This window comes from Erinaceus europaeus, chromosome 11 (genome assembly GCF_950295315.1).
Source record: "Erinaceus europaeus chromosome 11, mEriEur2.1, whole genome shotgun sequence".
Taxonomy (NCBI): Eukaryota; Metazoa; Chordata; class Mammalia; order Eulipotyphla; family Erinaceidae; genus Erinaceus; species Erinaceus europaeus.
This window is the reverse complement of record NC_080172.1, coordinates 119059334-119076264: the sequence shown is the minus strand read 5'-3', so window position 1 is coordinate 119076264 and position 16931 is coordinate 119059334. Positions and strand designations below refer to the sequence as shown.

The 16931-nt window shown below is 51.0% G+C and overlaps 2 protein-coding genes across 2 annotated transcripts in view; one reads left to right on the top strand and one right to left on the bottom strand.

Moving 5' to 3' along the window:
- Positions 1 to 15534, bottom strand: part of VWA5B1 (von Willebrand factor A domain containing 5B1) — an 84446-nt gene extending 68912 nt beyond the window's left edge. Inside the window, exons 1-5 of the mRNA XM_060202399.1 lie at positions 15396 to 15534; positions 12690 to 12842; positions 9665 to 9884; positions 3240 to 3385; positions 361 to 492 (exon numbers count right to left, since the gene is read on the bottom strand). Coding sequence (XP_060058382.1) covers positions 361 to 492; positions 3240 to 3385; positions 9665 to 9884; positions 12690 to 12842; positions 15396 to 15534 — 790 coding nt within the window. The remainder of the gene's footprint in view (positions 1 to 360; positions 493 to 3239; positions 3386 to 9664; positions 9885 to 12689; positions 12843 to 15395) is intronic.
- The window catches only part of DDOST (dolichyl-diphosphooligosaccharide--protein glycosyltransferase non-catalytic subunit), a 321069-nt gene that overhangs the window by 267885 nt on the left and 36253 nt on the right, over positions 1 to 16931 (top strand). The window lies entirely within an intron of this gene.

The window sequence follows — 16931 nt, the reverse complement described above, 5'->3', positions numbered from 1 at the left end:
CACCTGACTTTTCATTTTTTGTCTAATTATCTTTTATATCATTTCTTTATTCGAAAGAGGCAGAGAATTCGAGGGGAAGGGGTGATAGGGAGGAAGAGAGATAGAGAGACACTTGCAGCCCTGCTTCACTGTTTACAAAGCTTCCCCCCTGCTGTGGGGACTGGGGGCTCGAACCCAGGTTCTCCTGCAGCATAACATGTGCTCTCATTCCGGTGTGCTACTGCCCGGCCCCAAGGGAGGTCTTCCATCCAGGAGTCCTGGCCCCTCCCCTACCGTGCCCACCTGCCCTGTCTCCAGGGCCTTACCCCCGTGCCCCGTGGCAGGACCCCCCCGGCCCCCGCCCCCACCTGGGCACTGTACCGCTGGGGTAGATGAGGATCTCCACGGGCCGGTCGAAAGTGTGCTTGTTGGCCAGGGTGACAATGACACTCGTGGCGGAGCAGGCGGACGGGGTGGCGTCGGCTCGGATCTTGTGAGTGGGGCTCTCGACCCCTGGCGGCACAGAAAGCTCGGCTCACGTGGGGCCGGGGGATGGAGGGGAATAGAAAAAGAAATAGAAAGGAAAAAATAAACCCCAAATCCCTTCCTCCTTGCTGGAGGGTAGGCGTGCAGCTAGGGGAAAGAGGCCACTAACTGAGATGCCTACACCATACCCCCGTCATCATTCATATCTAAGCGGGAACAGAAGCGGAGGAGGAATGAGCGAGGGGGTTAGGAAACTGGACAAGTCCTTCCAGCATGTTCTGTTGCTTTCACTGCAGACAAAGTGGGGAAATGCCACATTCTACTTGGGGGCGGGGGGGCTGCCGCGGGCAAGGCCTGCCCTCTGCCAGTGAGCCTCCTGCCGGGCTGCTCCCAGGGGCTCTGCCATGTCAACAGGGAGACCTTCAGCAGCTCTCCAGAGCCCTGGCGCTGGTCCTGTGTCGCTGCAGCTGCCCTCCATCTCCCCATCTGACCTCCCAGGCCGCCCTGACCTGGGGACCCGGAGGCCTGACTCCCCGTAGGCAGGAAGAGCCCAGCTCTGGGGCTGGAGGGGCTCCCAGAATGAGCCTGCTGGATGGACACTGCTGTTCTAGGGAGTTGCCCCGTCCTCTTATAAACAGCTGGGGACATAACGGAATAATAAAAAAAAATTTGTTTATTTTCCCTTTTGTTGCCCTTGTTGTTTTTTTATTGTTGTTGTGGTTCTTATTGTTGTTGTTGATGTCGTCATTGTTGGATAGGACAGAGAGAAATGGAGAGAGGAGAGGAAGACAGAGACGGGGAGAGACAGACAGACGCCTGCATAAACGGCTGGGGACATAGTCAGAAGAACATCCCTCAGCCAGGCCGTGTGAGAGTCTCCGGGAGCCCCGAGCTGTCCTGGCGCCTGGGACCCACCCCGGTCCTGTCTCAGAGGAAGTTCTGGGGTGGAAACTGAGGGAGCAGAATCCTGCCCGTCCTTGAGTGACTGGGGGCTTCTTTCCCTGTGCGTGTGTGCATGTGTGTGCGTGCATGTGTTAGCGGAGCCGAGGCTTTGCACACGTGTGATGTCACCACTCTGGGCTCTCGTTGGCTTTCAGATGAGGGGTGGGGGCTGGAGCTTCTTGTGTGGGCTGCGGTCTTCCATGTGGTGCCTGGCCTCCGTGTAAGACAAGGCATAGCCCTTACAACCAGTGAGCTATCGCTCTGACCCACTTTTTAAACAAATGTTTATATTTATTTATTTATTGACTTATATGAGAGAGAGAGTGAGGAGCACTGGCAGCTCCGGTTTAGGTAGTTATGACTCGGGCAGGAAAACCCTGGGCTATCTCACTGGTCTTTTTATTTTTTCCTTTTTATCCCTGGTGTTCTAAATGTATCTTTTCACCAGCGCCGGCACTATGAACCCACTGCTCCTGGTGGCCAGTGTCCATGTTATTGGACAAGACAGAGAGATTGGGAGAGGAGGAGGAGGCAGTGAGGGACAGAGAGACACCTGCAGACTTGTTTCACTACCTGTGAAGTGTCCTCCCCACAGGTGGGGAGCCAGGGGCTCGAACCCAGATCCTTGCAGTGTCCTTGTGCTTAATACTATGTGTGCTTAACTGGGTGCATCACTGCCTGACCCCCTCCCTCGTTTCTTCTTTTAAAATAAAATTATTATAGAGAGAAAGAGAGAGAGAGAGAGAGAGGGAGAGAGAGAAAGAGGAGAGAGGAGAGAGAGAGAGAGGGAGAGGGAGAGGGAGAGAGAGAAAGAGGAGAGGGAGAGAGAGAGAGAGAGGGAGAGGGAGAGGGAGAGAGAGAAAGAGGAGAGGGAGAGAGAGAGAGGGAGAGGGAGAGGGAGAGAGAGAGGGAAAGAAAGAGAGAGAGGGAGAGAGAGAGGGAGGGAGAGAGGGAGGGAGAGAGGGAGGGAGAGAGAGGGAGAGGGGGGGAGAGGAGAGGGAGAGAGGGAGAGAGAGAGGGGGAGAGAGAGAGAGGGAGGGAGAGAGGGAGAGAGAGGGGGAGGGAAAGAGAGGGGGAGAAAGAGAGAGAGGGGGAGAGAGAGAGGGAGAGGTAGAGGGGGAGAAAGAGAGGGAGGAAGGGAGAGAGAGAGGGGGAGGGAGAGAGAGAGGGAGAAAGGGGGAGGGAGAGAGGGAGAGAGAGAGGGAGGGAGGGAGGGAGAGAGAGGGGGAGAAAGAGAGAGGGAGAGAGAGGGAGAGAGAGACTGAGAGAGGGAGGGAGAGAGGGAGAGAGAGGGGGGGAGAAAGAGAGGGAGGAAGGGAGAGAGAGAGGGGGAGGGAGAGAGAGAGGGAGAAAGGGGGAGGGAGAGAGGGAGAGAGAGAGGGAGGGAGGGAGGGAGAGAGAGGGGGAGAAAGAGAGAGGGAGAGAGAGGGAGAGAGAGACTGAGAGAGGGAGGGAGAGAGGGAGAGAGAGAGGGGGAGAAAGAGAGAGGGGGAGAGGGAGAGAGAGAGAGAGAGAGATTGGGAGAGAGAGGGAGAGAGGGAGATTGGACACCAGAGCACCAATTTCTGAGCCATGTGCCCATCTCCTCCTGAGAGACTCTGATATGTCAGGTGAGGACAAGGACAGAGAACCATCCTGTCCCCAAGGAAGCCGTGGGGCAGGGGAGGTGCTGGCCTCCAAACATGTCCTTGGCCTAAATGTCTGTGCACCTCACTGTGTCCCCCCCGGGCTAGGTGACCCCCACTATCCTCCTGCACCCCTGTAGGTCTGTACTAGGAGCCCCCTTGTCCAGAGCCCCCCCCCCCCCAGGCCCCCAGGCAGCAGCCTCTCACCTGCCAGCAGGCAGGGCTCATGGATCTCCAGCTGGAAGTTGAACTCATACTTCATGGGGTTGGAGATGTCTGTGTCCAGGAGAGAGGCCATGAACAGCTTGTTCCAGGACTCCGGCATCCGGGTGCCCAAGCGGCACTTGTCTTTGCTGGGAAGGGGCCCGAGAGCAGGGGTGTGGCCGGAACTGAGGCCAGAAATCAGTGTGAGGAGATGGAGCTGGGGACGAGTCCCAGGCAGCCCTGCCTGGAAGAGGCCCCAGGGGCTTCCTGCCACTCTATTCTGCCCATCTGCTCAGCCTGACCTCAGGGGATCCTGGATCCAGCCACCAGACACAGCTACCAATGCAGAGCGTGGCTGCCTCCACCTCCCCGCGCCTACCACGGCCACACCCATGAAGCCCCTCGTGCCTCCCCTGTGGACCAGTGAACTGCATGGGGCTCTGCGTCAAGACACAAAGCCTGGAGATTGCCAGGCTGCCCTGCAGGTGATGGTACACTTCCTCCTTCCCGACGGTGACAAGAGTTTCTTTCTCTTCAGTTTCACTCACAGAAGGTGCCTTCTTTCCTTCCTTCCTTCCTTCCTTCCTTCCTTCCTTCCTTCCTTCCTTCTCTCTGTCCCCCCTTTCTCTTTATTTTCTTCTTTCTTGATCCAGGGTTATTGCTAGAACTGGGCACCTGTACAACTAATTCACTGCTCTTGCAAGTCATTTTTTAAAAAAAAAATCCTTCCTTCTTTCTTTTTCTCCTTCCTTCATCTCTTTCTTTCTCTCCTACAGGATTATCACTGGGGCTCAGTGATGGCACCATGAATCCACTCCTCCTGCTGATCACTTTTTCCATTTTATTGGATAGGACAGAAAGAAACAGAGAGGAGGAGAGAGAGAAAGAGACACACCTGCAGCCCTGCTTGCCTGCTGTAGGTGGGGAGTGGGGACTTTCTCTGCTGATAAGACCCAGAAACTGAGAAGGAGGAGGAAGCGAGGGACAGAGACAGAGAGACACCTGAAGCCCTGCCTCAGCACTTGTGAAGCTTTCTCCCTGCAGGGGGAGTGGAAGCTCAAACCAGGGTCCTCACCCACGGGAATGTGTGTGCCCTACCACGTACACCACTGCCTGGCCCCTTGGACCATTTCTGTCTAAGGTCATTGCTTGACCAGATGGTGTCTTGGACTTGGCTGTCACAGGACTCTGTGTCCCCAGATCTTCATCCTCACAGGTCAAGCTGTCTCCAGAGGGCTGTGAGAATATGCACAGAGTTCCAGGATATGTAAGACCATCTTCCCAGAGTCCACTAAGGGGGGCTGGGCCATGGCATACCTGGTTAAGGGCACAGAGTACTACACACAAGGACTGTGCAAGAACCTGAGTTTGAGCCCCTGCTCCCTAGCTGTACCAGGGATGCTTCACAAGCAGTGAAGCAAGTCTGTAGGTCTCTCTCTCTCTCCCCCTTTCCCCTTTCCCTCGCCCTCTCTCTCCCTCTCTGTCTCCTCATGCCCTATCAATTTCTTTATGTCCTATTGAATAACAGAAAAAAAAAAGGCTGATCTCAGGTGTCCAACAACAGATGAGTGGCTGAGCAAGTTTTGGTCTAGACACACAATGATACTACTCAGCTATTAAATACTATTCAGCCATTAAAAACTACTCAGCTATTAAAAATGATGAATTTACCTTCTTGACCTCATCTTGGGTGAAGGAATCATGTTATGTGAGATCAGTCAGAAACAGAAGGATGAGACTGGGATGATCTCACTCATAGACAGAAGTTGAAAAACAAAAGAGGCTTTAACAGCCACTGTGCTTCAACTCAGGGATTGAGATAACATTGAAACAACTGTTAATTTCCACAACTGTGAACTCTTTAAGTACCTTATTAGACACAAGTCAATCCAGACAAGAGTGATCAGTGGACTGAAAAGTACTGAGAGAAGGACCCGATAACACACTGTAATAATGGTTAAACCAAGGAGAAACATTGAAGAAATGTACCAGGACAAAAAGTCCAACTAAAAGCCCCCCAAAAGTTGAGCACAGAAGAATGAGATCAACATCCAAACTCTAACTGAGGAATTAATCACAGGAATGAGGAAAAAGTTTGCAAGTAAAGTCATCAGAAATGGGGAAACAGCAAATGAGACTCTGAAAGAGAACAGTAACTATTTTGAAGTGATTAGAGAGTTGAAAGCTGAAATAGCTGAGCTAAGAGCACAACTAGCTGAAGAAGCTAATACAATATCAGAACAGGGTAACAAAATAGATGAACTCCAGAAAACAACAGAATCAATGAGGTAGAAAAGAGAATTAGTAAGAGGACAAGTTAGGGAAAACTAAGAAAGAAGTAAGAGATCTCAAAAAGAGATTACGAGATTCTGAAGACAATGACAGAGACATATGGGATGACTTCAAAAGAAACAATATATGTATTATAGGCTTACCAGAGGAAGAAAGAGAGGGAGGGGAAGAAAGCATTCTTCAGGACATAATAGCTGAGAACTTCTCTAGTCTAGACAACATAAACTACCTAAAGGTTCAAGAAGCCCAGAGGGTCCCAAACAGAATTAACCCAGATTTAAAGATACCAAAACACATCCTATTTAGAATGGAAAGGGATAAGGATAAAGAAAGGATCTTGAAGGCTGCAAGAGAAAAAGTCACCTACAGAGTAAAACCCATAAGATTAGCAGCAGACTTCTTCACACAAACACTATAGGCCAGAAGAGAATGGCAAGATATCTATTGGGTACTCAATGAGAAAGGCTTTCAACCAAGACTACTGTATCCTGCTAGACTGTCATTCAGACTAGATGGAGGCATGAAAACTTTCTCAGACAAGCAACAGTTGAAAGAATCAACTATCACCAAGCCTGCCCTGAAAGAAGTTCTGAAAGGTCTCCTATAAACAGTCAGACCACCATGAATAGGACATATATCAGAACACTCTAAAAATCTACAAAAGTGGCATTAAAATATCTTCAATCTTTGATATTAATAAATGCCAACAGCCTAAATTCACCTATTACAAGGCACAGAGTAAGAAGATGGATCAGAAAACACAACCCAACCATATGTTGTCTGCAGGAATCCCACCTAACTCAACAAGACAAACACAGACTCAAACTGAAAGCATGGAAAACTATCATACAAGCTAATGGATCACAAAAAAGGGCAGGAACAGCTATACTTATTTCTGACATGATAGACCTTAAAATAAATAAAAATTGAAAAGATAGGGATGGACATTACTTAGTGCTCAGAGGATCAGTCATTCAAGAGGACTTAGCAATTATTAATATCTATGCACCCAATGAGAAGCCATCTAAATACATCAAACTTCTACTGAAAGAGCTACAGCAATATATTAACAGCAACACAGTCATAGTAGGGGACTTCAACACCCCACTCTCTCAACTTGACAGATCGCCCAGGCAGGGAATCAATAAAGAAACAAGGGACTAAATGAAGAGATAGATAAACTAGAACTATTGGACATTTTCAGAGTAAAGATGGTGACTTCACCGTTTTCAGCCCATCTTGGATGGAGCTTGAAGAAACCATGTTAAGTGAAATAAGTCAGAAACAGAAGGATGAATATGGGATGATCTCACTCACAGGCAGAAGTTGAAAAACAAGATCAGAAGAGAAAACACTAAGCAGAACTTGGACTGGAGTTGGTGTATTGCAACAAAGTACAAGACTCTGAGGTTGGGTGAGGGTTCCGGTCCCGGAACAGGATGACAAAGGACCCAGTGGTGGTTGTATTGTTGTGTGGAAAATGAGAAATGCTATGCATGTACAAACTACTGTATTTACTGTCAAGTGCAAAACATTATTTCCCCAATAAATAAATAAATAAATATAAATAAAAAAAGAAGGAATGAACAGGCACCATCCTCCTGGGTCCTGGAGGTGACAGGGTTGAGCTCTGCTCCCAGGGGCGGGTGTCCCAGCAGCCACTGCCCTTGCCCCCTTCCTATCTCTCCCTCTGGCCCTTCTGAGATGGCATCTTAGTCAATTTGCGGGGCTGCAGCCTCACCTCAAGCCTCCTTGTCTCTCAGGGCCTCTGCCCCTGCCAAACCCTTAGAAAGTTCCCATCTGTGTTCATGGGTTGGAAGAATTAACATCATCAAAAAGAATATACTACCCAAAGCCATGTACAAATTTAATGCTATCCCCATCAAGATCCCAAACACATTTTTTAGAAGAATAGAACAAATGCTAGATGTTTATCTGGAACCAGAAAAGACCTAGAATTGCCAAAAAAAATCTTGAGAAGAAAGAACAGAACTAGAGGCATCACACTCCCAGATCTCAAATTGTATTATAGGGCCATTGTCATCAAAATTGCTTGGTACTGGAACATGACTAGACACACTGACCAGTGGGATAGAATTGAGAACCTAGAAGTAAGCCCCCACACCTACTGACACCTAATCTTTGACAAAGGTGCCCAGACTATTAAACGGGGAAAGCGGACTCTCTTCAACAAATGATGTTGGAAAGAAATGGGTTGAAACATGCAGAAGAATGAAACTGAACCACTATATTTCACCAAATACAAAAGTAAATTCCAAGTGGATCAGGGACTTGGATGTTAGACCACAAACTATCAGATACTTAGAGGAAAATATTGGCAGAACTCTTTTCCACATAAATTGTAAAGACATCTTCAATGAAACGAACCCAATTACAAAGAAGACTAAGGCAAATATAAACCTATGGGACTACATCAAATTAAAAAGCTTCTTCACAGCTAAAAAAAAAAAAACTACTATCCAAACCAAGAGACCCCCTCACAGAATGGGAGAAGATCTTTACATGCCATATATCAGATAAGAGGCTAATAACCAGAATATATAAAGAACTTGAAAATCTCAAGCACAAGAAAACAAACAACCCCATCCAAAAATGGGGAGAGGACATGGACAGAATATTCACCACAGAAGAGATCCAAAAGGCCAAGAAACACATGAAAAAATGCTCCAAGTCTCTGATTGTCAGAGAAATGCAAATAAAGACAACAATGAGATACCACTTCACTCCTGTAAGAATGTCACACATCAGAAAATGTAATAGCAGCAAATGCTGGAGAGGTTGTGGGGTCAAAGGAACCCTCCTGCACTGCTGGTGGGAATGTAAATTGGTCCAACCTCTGTGGAGAACAGTCTGGAGAACTCTCAGAAGGCTAGAAGTGGACCTACCCTATGATCCTGCCATTCCTCTCCTGGGGATAGATCCTAAGGAACCCAACACATCCATCCAAAAAGATCTGTGTACACATATGTTCTTGGCAGCACAATTTGTAATAGCCAAAACCTGGAAGCAACCCAGGTGTCCAACAACAGATGAGTGGCTGAGCAAGTTGTGGTCTATATACACAATGGAATACTACTCAGCTGTAAAAAAGTGGTGACTTCACCATTTTCAGTCCATTTTGGATGGACCTTCAAAAATTCATGTTAAGTGAAATAAGTCAGAAACAGAAGGACGAATATGGGATGATCTCACTCTCAGGCAGAAGTTGAAAAATAAGATCAGAAGAGAAAACACAAGTAGAACCTGAACTGGAATTGACATATTGCACCCAAGTAAAAGACTCTGGGGTGGGTGGGGGGGAGAATACAGGTCCAAGAAGGGTGACAGAGGCCCTAGTGGGGGTTGTATTGTTATGTGGAAAACTGGGAAATGTTATGCATGTACAAACTAGTGTATTTACTGTCAAATGTGAAACATTAATTCCCCAATAAAGAAATTTTAAAAAATTTTAAAAATAAGTAAAAGAGAAATAGTTTCATGAAAAAAAAAAAAAGAAAGTTCCCATCTGTGGCCAGCCTCACTGTCCAGCCTCCTGGAGGAAACCGTCCTGGCCCTAGGCCCGACCTGGCCTCTCTTTCCTGCTCTCAGCCCCTCGGGTCCTCTACCTATGAGGCCAGCGGGCCACTGGCTCCATGCTGGGTGAGGAGCTCACTCACTGTGGCCCACTGAGCTGGAGCCACGAGGACCGCGTCCTCACATCCCGGAGCCTGCCCTGCTTGGTGTGCCACACTTTTTCTCAGGAAAGTTCCTCTCGAGGGCACCGAGACGTAAAGCCGGGGGTTCTCCACTGGGCTGCCAGAATCCCGAGCACTAGCCAGCACCCAGCAGACAGCGGGGGATGGCCATTCTTTTTTATTATTATTATGATTAATTAATTAATTAATATAATGGAATCACTGACAAGACCATAGGATAAGAGGGGTGCAACTCCCACCACCAGAGCTCCGTATCCCATCCGGGAGGGTCATTCTTAAGTGTGGCCGGGGGCCGCTCAGTCAGATCCACCGCCCAGCCTCGCTATCTGCCCACCCGTTTCTGGCTTCATCCAGCAGACTCTGCTGCTTGGCCCTGGGAGACCGGGAGCCTTCCCTGGCAGGGGGTGGGGGGAGACTCACCCTTGAGCCTGGTGACTGGAGGGGCCGGTATGCTCAGTGCAGAACTGAGGCACCTTTGGAGTGCAGATGGCGGGTAGCAGGATGCGCACGGCCCCGTTGGGCAGAGTGGGCAGCTCTGAGGAGGTGCTGATGAAGACGGTGATGTTCTCCATTGGGGCGATGGTCCCCAGGTTGACCACAAACAGGATCCGCTCTAAGTCCTCATCCAAATCCACCTTTCCTGGGGTGAGGGGTGAGGGGTGAGGGGTGAGCAAACTTCTCTGTTCTAGAGCCAGGGGCCAAGAGGATATTGTCTCTGGTCCTTCTAAGACTGCAGCAGGGGGTCAGGGCCCCACTTTGCAGGAAGAGAGTGGCCTCCTCGAATTCTTCTTCAAAGAACCCACAGGTGGACCTGGGACCTGAACCCCTGCAGGCCCACGGCCAGTCACGGTGCTTCCCACTGGACTCTGCTGGGAAGGAGATGTTGGCACCACAGGAGCTCAGTGGTGGGAGGGCTGTGTGTCTGTCTGCAACCTCTGCTCTCCCCAGGGACCCAGGCTCTGCTCTGTTCTGATGCGTAAACACAGATCCTTTATTTATTGCCTTTTTTTTAAGATTCTTTTTTTTTTATCTTTATTTACTTATTGGATAGAGACAGCCAGAAGTTGAGAGGGAAGGGGGTGATAGGAAGAGAGAAGAGAGAGACACCCACAGCCCTGCTTTACCACTGGCAGAGCTTCCCCTGCAGGTGGGAAGTGGAGGCTCGAACCGGGGTCCTTGAGCACTGTAACATGTGCGCTCAGCCAGGTGCACCACCACTCAGCCCCTTTAATGACTTTTTATTCTTACAAATATCTTACTTATTATTTATTTTTACATAGAAAGAGGTAAATTAAGAAGGAGAGGATGGAGTGGGGAGATAGAGAGGGAGTCATGGTTACATGAAGGATTGTTCCGCTGTCCTTTCAGGCTGTGAGAGGCTCTGAAAACTCGAGCACAACTTTGCACCTTACACATGGTGCTTGTAAAAACATGCTTGGTCCTTTCAGTGGTCAAGCGAACAGGCTTCACCTCGTTCGAGGGCTTAGAGCCGGTGACAAGGCCTCTTTTTCTTCTGCTTCTAGCGTTTGCCCTTCTTCCGCAGCCAGTCAACAGCGTCAGGTTGAGCCTGATGTCGAGTTTCGAGACCTCCTTTGAATCTGGAGAGGTGGCAGTCGTTGACTATGTGGGTCATAGTCTGTCTGGAGCCGCAGGGGCAGTTCAGGTGGTCTCTGGCTCCCCAGCGATGGAACATAGCGGCGCACCGGCCATGGCCTGTTCGATAGCGATTGAGGAGGGCCCGATCATAACGTGCCAGGTCAAAGCCGGGTTGACGCTTGCAGGGGTCTGTGATGAGGTGTTTGTTCTTTACCTCAGCTGACTGCCAGCTCTGTTTCCAGGAGACTGGAACAGAGAAGTTCAGTGTAGGCGTAGGGGACCAGATTGGGTGACGAGACGTCCAGCGTTCGACAGGGTGGGCGAAGATATCCGCGTATATTGGCAGGTCCGGTCGAGCGTAGACGAGGGAAATAAACTTAGATGATGCCGCATCCCGACGAATATCTGGCGGGGCGATGTTGCTAAGAACTGGCAGCCATGGAATCGGGGTGGAACGGATGGTTCCAGAAATGATCCTCATGGAGGAATATAATTTGGAATCGACCAAGTGGACATGGGGGCTACGGAACCATCCTGGGGCACAGTATTCTGCAGTGGAATAGCATAATGCCAGAGATGATGATCGCAGTGTGGAAGCGCTCGCGCCCCATGAGGAGCTGGCCAGTCTTGCAATGATGTGATTCCTCGCGCCCACCTTTGCTGCAGTTTTTATGAGATGTTCGAGAAATGACAGAGTGCGATCGAGAGTAACGCCAAGATAGACTGGCTGGGCTTCATGCCGGATTCTTGTATCGCCTAGCTGCACATTAAGCTCACGCGAGACCGAGGCATGGTGTAGATGGAAAACAGATGATACCGTTTTTGCAGTGCTAGGGATTAGTCGCCACTTTTTACAGTAATCAGATATCAGAGACATGTCTTTCGTGAGTGTTTCCTCGAGGATGTCGAACTTGGATGCCTGAGTTGCACAGCAGATGTCATCGGCGTAGATGAACTTCCTTGAAGAAGTTTCTGGAAGGTCATTGATGTAAATATTAAATAGCGTAGGAGCCAGAACAGAGCCCTGGGGGAGGCCACTTGAGACAAGTCTCCATCTGCTAGACTTGTCACCCAGATGCACCCGGAATCTTCTGTTTTGGAGAAGAAACGATATAGTGTTGGCCACCCATGGAGGCAGGCCTCTTATGCCGTGTGACACTTGGTCTGGATTCCAGGCTGACTTTGCCTCTGTCAGGCTGTGTGGCCTGGGGCTGGTTACTTGGCCTCCTTGACGCTCAGTGACTATAGTCCTGGGAATCAGCAGTCACGCTTGGCCTCTTCATCTGGCTCTGGGAAGAGGGTCTGCCTGTGTGCTTTCTGCTGAGCTCTGTGCAGAATTACCGGCTGCTTCCTGTGGACCAGCTCTAACGGTCTCCTGAGCTCACACCATTTGCACAAGCCAGTTCTGGTCGGATAGACTCCGTGCTAACAACACTGTCCTGCTCTGTGAGCCCGTTGCCTTTGCCGGCCGCCGCGACTCTTCCAGTGAGCGCAGAGACCTCAACCTCAGACAGTTGGGCCAGCTTCAGAGAGGCCCATGACCGGCCTGAGCTCACACAAGATGCCCCACTGCAGGCCTGGGGCACCTGGAAGGTGCCCTCTCTGCTTTTTTCTTATTGATCTATTTATTAATTATTGGATAGAGACAGAAAGAAATTGAGAGGGGAGGAAGAGATAGAGAGGGAGAGAGACACCTACAGCCCTGCTTCACCACTTGTGAAGCGTTCCTCCTGCAGGTTGGAACCAGGGGTTTGAACCCAGGTCCTTGTGCACTGTGAGCATTTAACCAGGGGCTCCACTCTGCCTGCCTTTCCTCACCTGCACCCTGCAAGCCTCCTGGGCCCCTTACCTGTGACGGAGCTGCCTCTCAGGCGTGGGGCTGTGGTGTGGCTGCTCTCCAGCTTGGTTTTGTCTCTGATCTGCACGGTCACCACTCGGTCTGCGATGAAGGCCTCAAACCCGATCACCGTGGTGCCCTCATCCAGGGGGTACACAAAGATGCCTGCCAAGGCACGGCTTCTGTCATGGGGCCACCTCCCAGCCCCTGGCCCCCGGTGCCCTTCCCCGGGGAGGAGCCTGGTGGGTGCACGGTGCTCAGGACTAGGTGGGGCTGAGGTGGACACCTCGCTGCTCTGGGGCCAGTGGGCCAAGTGCTTTGTGAATTGGGGGGATAGGCAGGTCAGGGGTAACATTTCACCTCTGCCCCAGCTTGGTGTTTCTCTGGGAGAATGGAGGAGCCAGAGCTTCCAATTTTTCTTTTAAAAATGCATATTTATTAGGGAGTCGGGCAGTAGTGCAGCAGGTTAAGCGCACGTGGCGCCAAGCACAAGGACCGGCGAAGGATTCCATTTCAAGGCCCCGGCTCCCCACCTGCAGGGGAGTCACTTCACAGGCAGTGAAGCAGGTCTGCAGGTGTCTCTCTTTCTCTCTCCCTCTCTGTCTTCCCCTCCTCTCTCCATTTCTCTCTGTCCTATCCAACAATGATGACATCAATAACTACAACAGCAATAAAAAGACAACAAGGGCAACAAAAGGGAAAATAAATAAAATTTAAAAATGTGTATTTATTTTTGGATAGAGTCATAGAAACTGAGAGGAAAGGAGGAGATAGAGAGGGTGGGGGAGAAAGACAGCTGCCTTACTACTTTACCAGCCATGAAGCTTCCTCCCTGGGGGCGGCGGGCAGGGGCTTGAACCTGAGTCCTGGCTCAAAGTTCTTGGTTAATAAGCATACCTTTGTGGTGGGTTTGCCGCCGCCACTGCCCAGGAATTGGGACCTGGAGACCCTAGATGGTGGTTCTGCTCTGGGCTTCCATGTTTCCTAGCCTGGCGGCCTCGGATGAAACGCTTTCTGTTTGGCTCACTTGGACGGGGTGCCGCGTTGTTACGTGCACAACCCAGGGTCAAATCCCACATTCACCCCGAGGAAGGGAGCCTAGGTATTGTGGTCTCTTTCCCTCTGTCTCTCTGCCTTTGTGCCTCTCTGCCTTGATCTGAAACACAATAAAATAACTTAAAAAGACATTCAAAAAAAAAATTAAAGGGAATCTGGTGTTAGCGCAGCGGGTTAAGCGCACGTGGCGCAAAGCACAAGGACCAGCGTAAGGATCCCGGTTTGAGCCCCCGGCTCCCCACCTGCAGGGGAGTCGCTTCACAGGTGGTGAAGCAGGTCTGCAGGTGTCTGTTTCTCTCCCCCTCTCTGTCTTCCCTTCCTCTCTCCATTTCTCTCTGTCCTGTCCAACAACGACGACATCAGTAACAACCACAATAATAACTACAACAATAAAACAACAAGGGCAACAAAAGGGAATAAATAAATAAATATTAATAAAAATTACTGAGCCTGTCTTTAAAATGAAAACAGTAGACGTGAATTTACAGGGTCATAAAAACCGGGAAAAGTAGGCCCCTCAGTGGGCTTCCTGCTTCACAGACACACAGCTCACTTGGTAAACATTAAGATGTGAGTCTGACCCAGGAGGTCTGAGCGCCCACACTTTCCTTTTCCTGTGGAGCCCAGACCTTGTGCGGCCTGATTCCATCACTCCCGGGCAGAATCTTCGTCCAGACTGTGGAGCCTGCACCTGGCGCCTGGCACAGCTGGGTGGGCACACTGGCTCTGGGCCCAAAGAGATTCTGCATTTCTTCCCATAGCTCAGGGGCCACGTTTAGGGGTCAGAGCTCTATGGCATTTAGTCTCCTGCCACTCTGGGCTGGCACACACCAGACCCACAAAGCCTGGCAAGCCCCACCCACAGCCTCAGTTTCCCCGTCTATTAAACGAGGGGCTGGTTCTCTCGGTATGTGGAAGCCAAAGGGCTCTGGGGAAGCTGCTCAGTCGTCCAGCCCCTGGATTTCCATGGCCACCCTGAGCCGCCTCCCTAGACTTCCTTAGCCTGGGACAGACCGTCAGCTCTACTCAGGAGCAAGCCCTTCGGGGAACTAAAACTGTGTCCAAGCTCAGGTCAGGCAGGAGGGGGACGACGCCTGAGGATATGGAGCTGGGGGCTCAGCTGTCCCCACTCTGGGTGAGGAGGAACCGTAGCCAAGAGATGCTGTCACCCAAATCACCTTCCTGAGCGGCCTCCCCACGGGAAGAATCGTGTTTGATTCACAAGCGGCTCTGCCGGGATCATCTCTCCCTGCGCTTGGCGGCCCTGCGCTGATGGCTCACGCTGGAAGAAGCAGCTTTCGCGCCCCACTGCCCTTCCTCACCATTCCCTCACAGTCCCTGGAGCCCACACAGAGGAGCAGGGCTGTGATTCCCAAGGTCACAGGGACAAGGGCGGCTCCTGGCTCTGGGGATTCTGCCTTGTGTCTCCCCTACTGTGAGGGTCCCTGCAGGAGGTGTGGGGATGGCCACTTGGACACAGCTGGATGGAATGGACGGTGCTCAGCGAGGGTCCAGCCTGATCCTGACTCATCTGCCACGGGAGTCCTGGCCTGACTTGCTGTTAGCCCCTCAGAGTGGTCATGTGACCCGTCTATGGTCAGCTGCCTAGTTAATGTCAGGCTGGGGACTCAGAGCTGAGCAGGGGTGCCTGGGGGTGCTTACCCTGGAAGGGCTGGGCTTCTAGGTTGCCGTAGGTCAGGGAGGCGGTCAGACCCAGGGCGTAACCGCTGACATAGGAGGTGACATCAGACGCCGTGAGGGGCAGAGTTGCCCCTGTGGCCTGGTTCAGCAGACCGGGCATCCTGCCAGCTGCTCAGCCGTCAGCACCTGGAAGACACAAGAAGGGCTGCAGTGAGAACTGGCCCTCCCTCCTCAGCCCTACTCCTTAGCCTTCATAGCCAGACAGCACAAGTTCATTTTTTCTCTGTTTAAAATACTTTTATTACCTTTATGTAGTGGGTAGAGAAAGCCAGAAATCAAGGGGGAGAGAGAAAGCCCTGCTTCACCACGCACAAAGCTTCCCCCTGCAGGTGGGCACAGGGACTTGAACATGGGTCCTTTTGCATTGTAACATGTGCACTCAACCAGGTGCGCCACTACCCATCCCCCCTTTCTCTCTCTCTCTTTTTCCTCCAGGGTTATTGCTGGGGCTTGGCGCCTGCACTATGAATCCACAGCTCCTGAAGGCCATTTTCCCCCCTTCATTTTTATTTGATAGGACAGAGAGAAATTGATTGGGGAGGGGGAGATAGAGAGGCAGAGAGAAAGTCAGACACCTGCAGGCCTGTTTCACCGTCCCTGATGCAGGTGTGGAGCGGAGGCTTGAACTCAGGTCCTTGTGCATGGTACTGTGGGGTGCTGCCACCGGCCCCGACAGCACAGTCTCTTCACCTTCCCCATGTTCCACTCAGTGGCCCAGGAGGAACCTTGGTCACCCCGGATCGAAAAGCAGCCACTCCACATCCCTCCGTTCAGCAGTGGAGAAGCCGTGGCCTGAGGCCTGGGGTGGGGAGGGGGCTCAAGCCGGCAACCTCGCTAACACCCTGTGTCTCCTGGTTCTGGAGGGACTGGAACCTGGGCTTTGACCCTGTCTTCATTAGCTCCAAGATGTAGTAATCTCTCTCTCTTTTCTTTTTTCTTTTTCTTTTGCCAGAGCCCTGGCCTAGGTGGTGCTGGGCTTGGACCTGGGAGCTGGGAGGCCCCCCTCATTTATTTTCTGTGACAACCACCTAAGGTCCACTGCCCTCCTGCAGGTGAGGACACTGAAGTCTTATGGGAGATGCACTTGGTTTTGAGAGTTTAGGAGCCCAGAGGGGCAGGCCTAGAAAGGGTCCTTCCGACAACCCCTGTCCTGGGAGGAGTCAGGGGACAGGCAAGTCCTGTTGGACATCCTCCCTTCTGCTACCCCAACCTGGGTCCGAGGAGGCGCTAGGCCACAGGTGACCCCAGGGATGTTGGTATGCATGAGACCCTTTCTGTTTCATTTGGTTTAAATCCCCCCTGCTTAACACTATTCTATTTACATAACCACTTCATTCTATTTATATAACCGCTGTTAACAAGCACCTCCCTCCAGGGCATTGGTTCAATCCCCACTATTTCATGATATGTTTTTGCTCCACCCCCCCTCCTTGTCACACCCTGATCCTCTCCTTGTCACACTCTGATTGTCACCAGTCACTTTTCTCTCCACCCTCT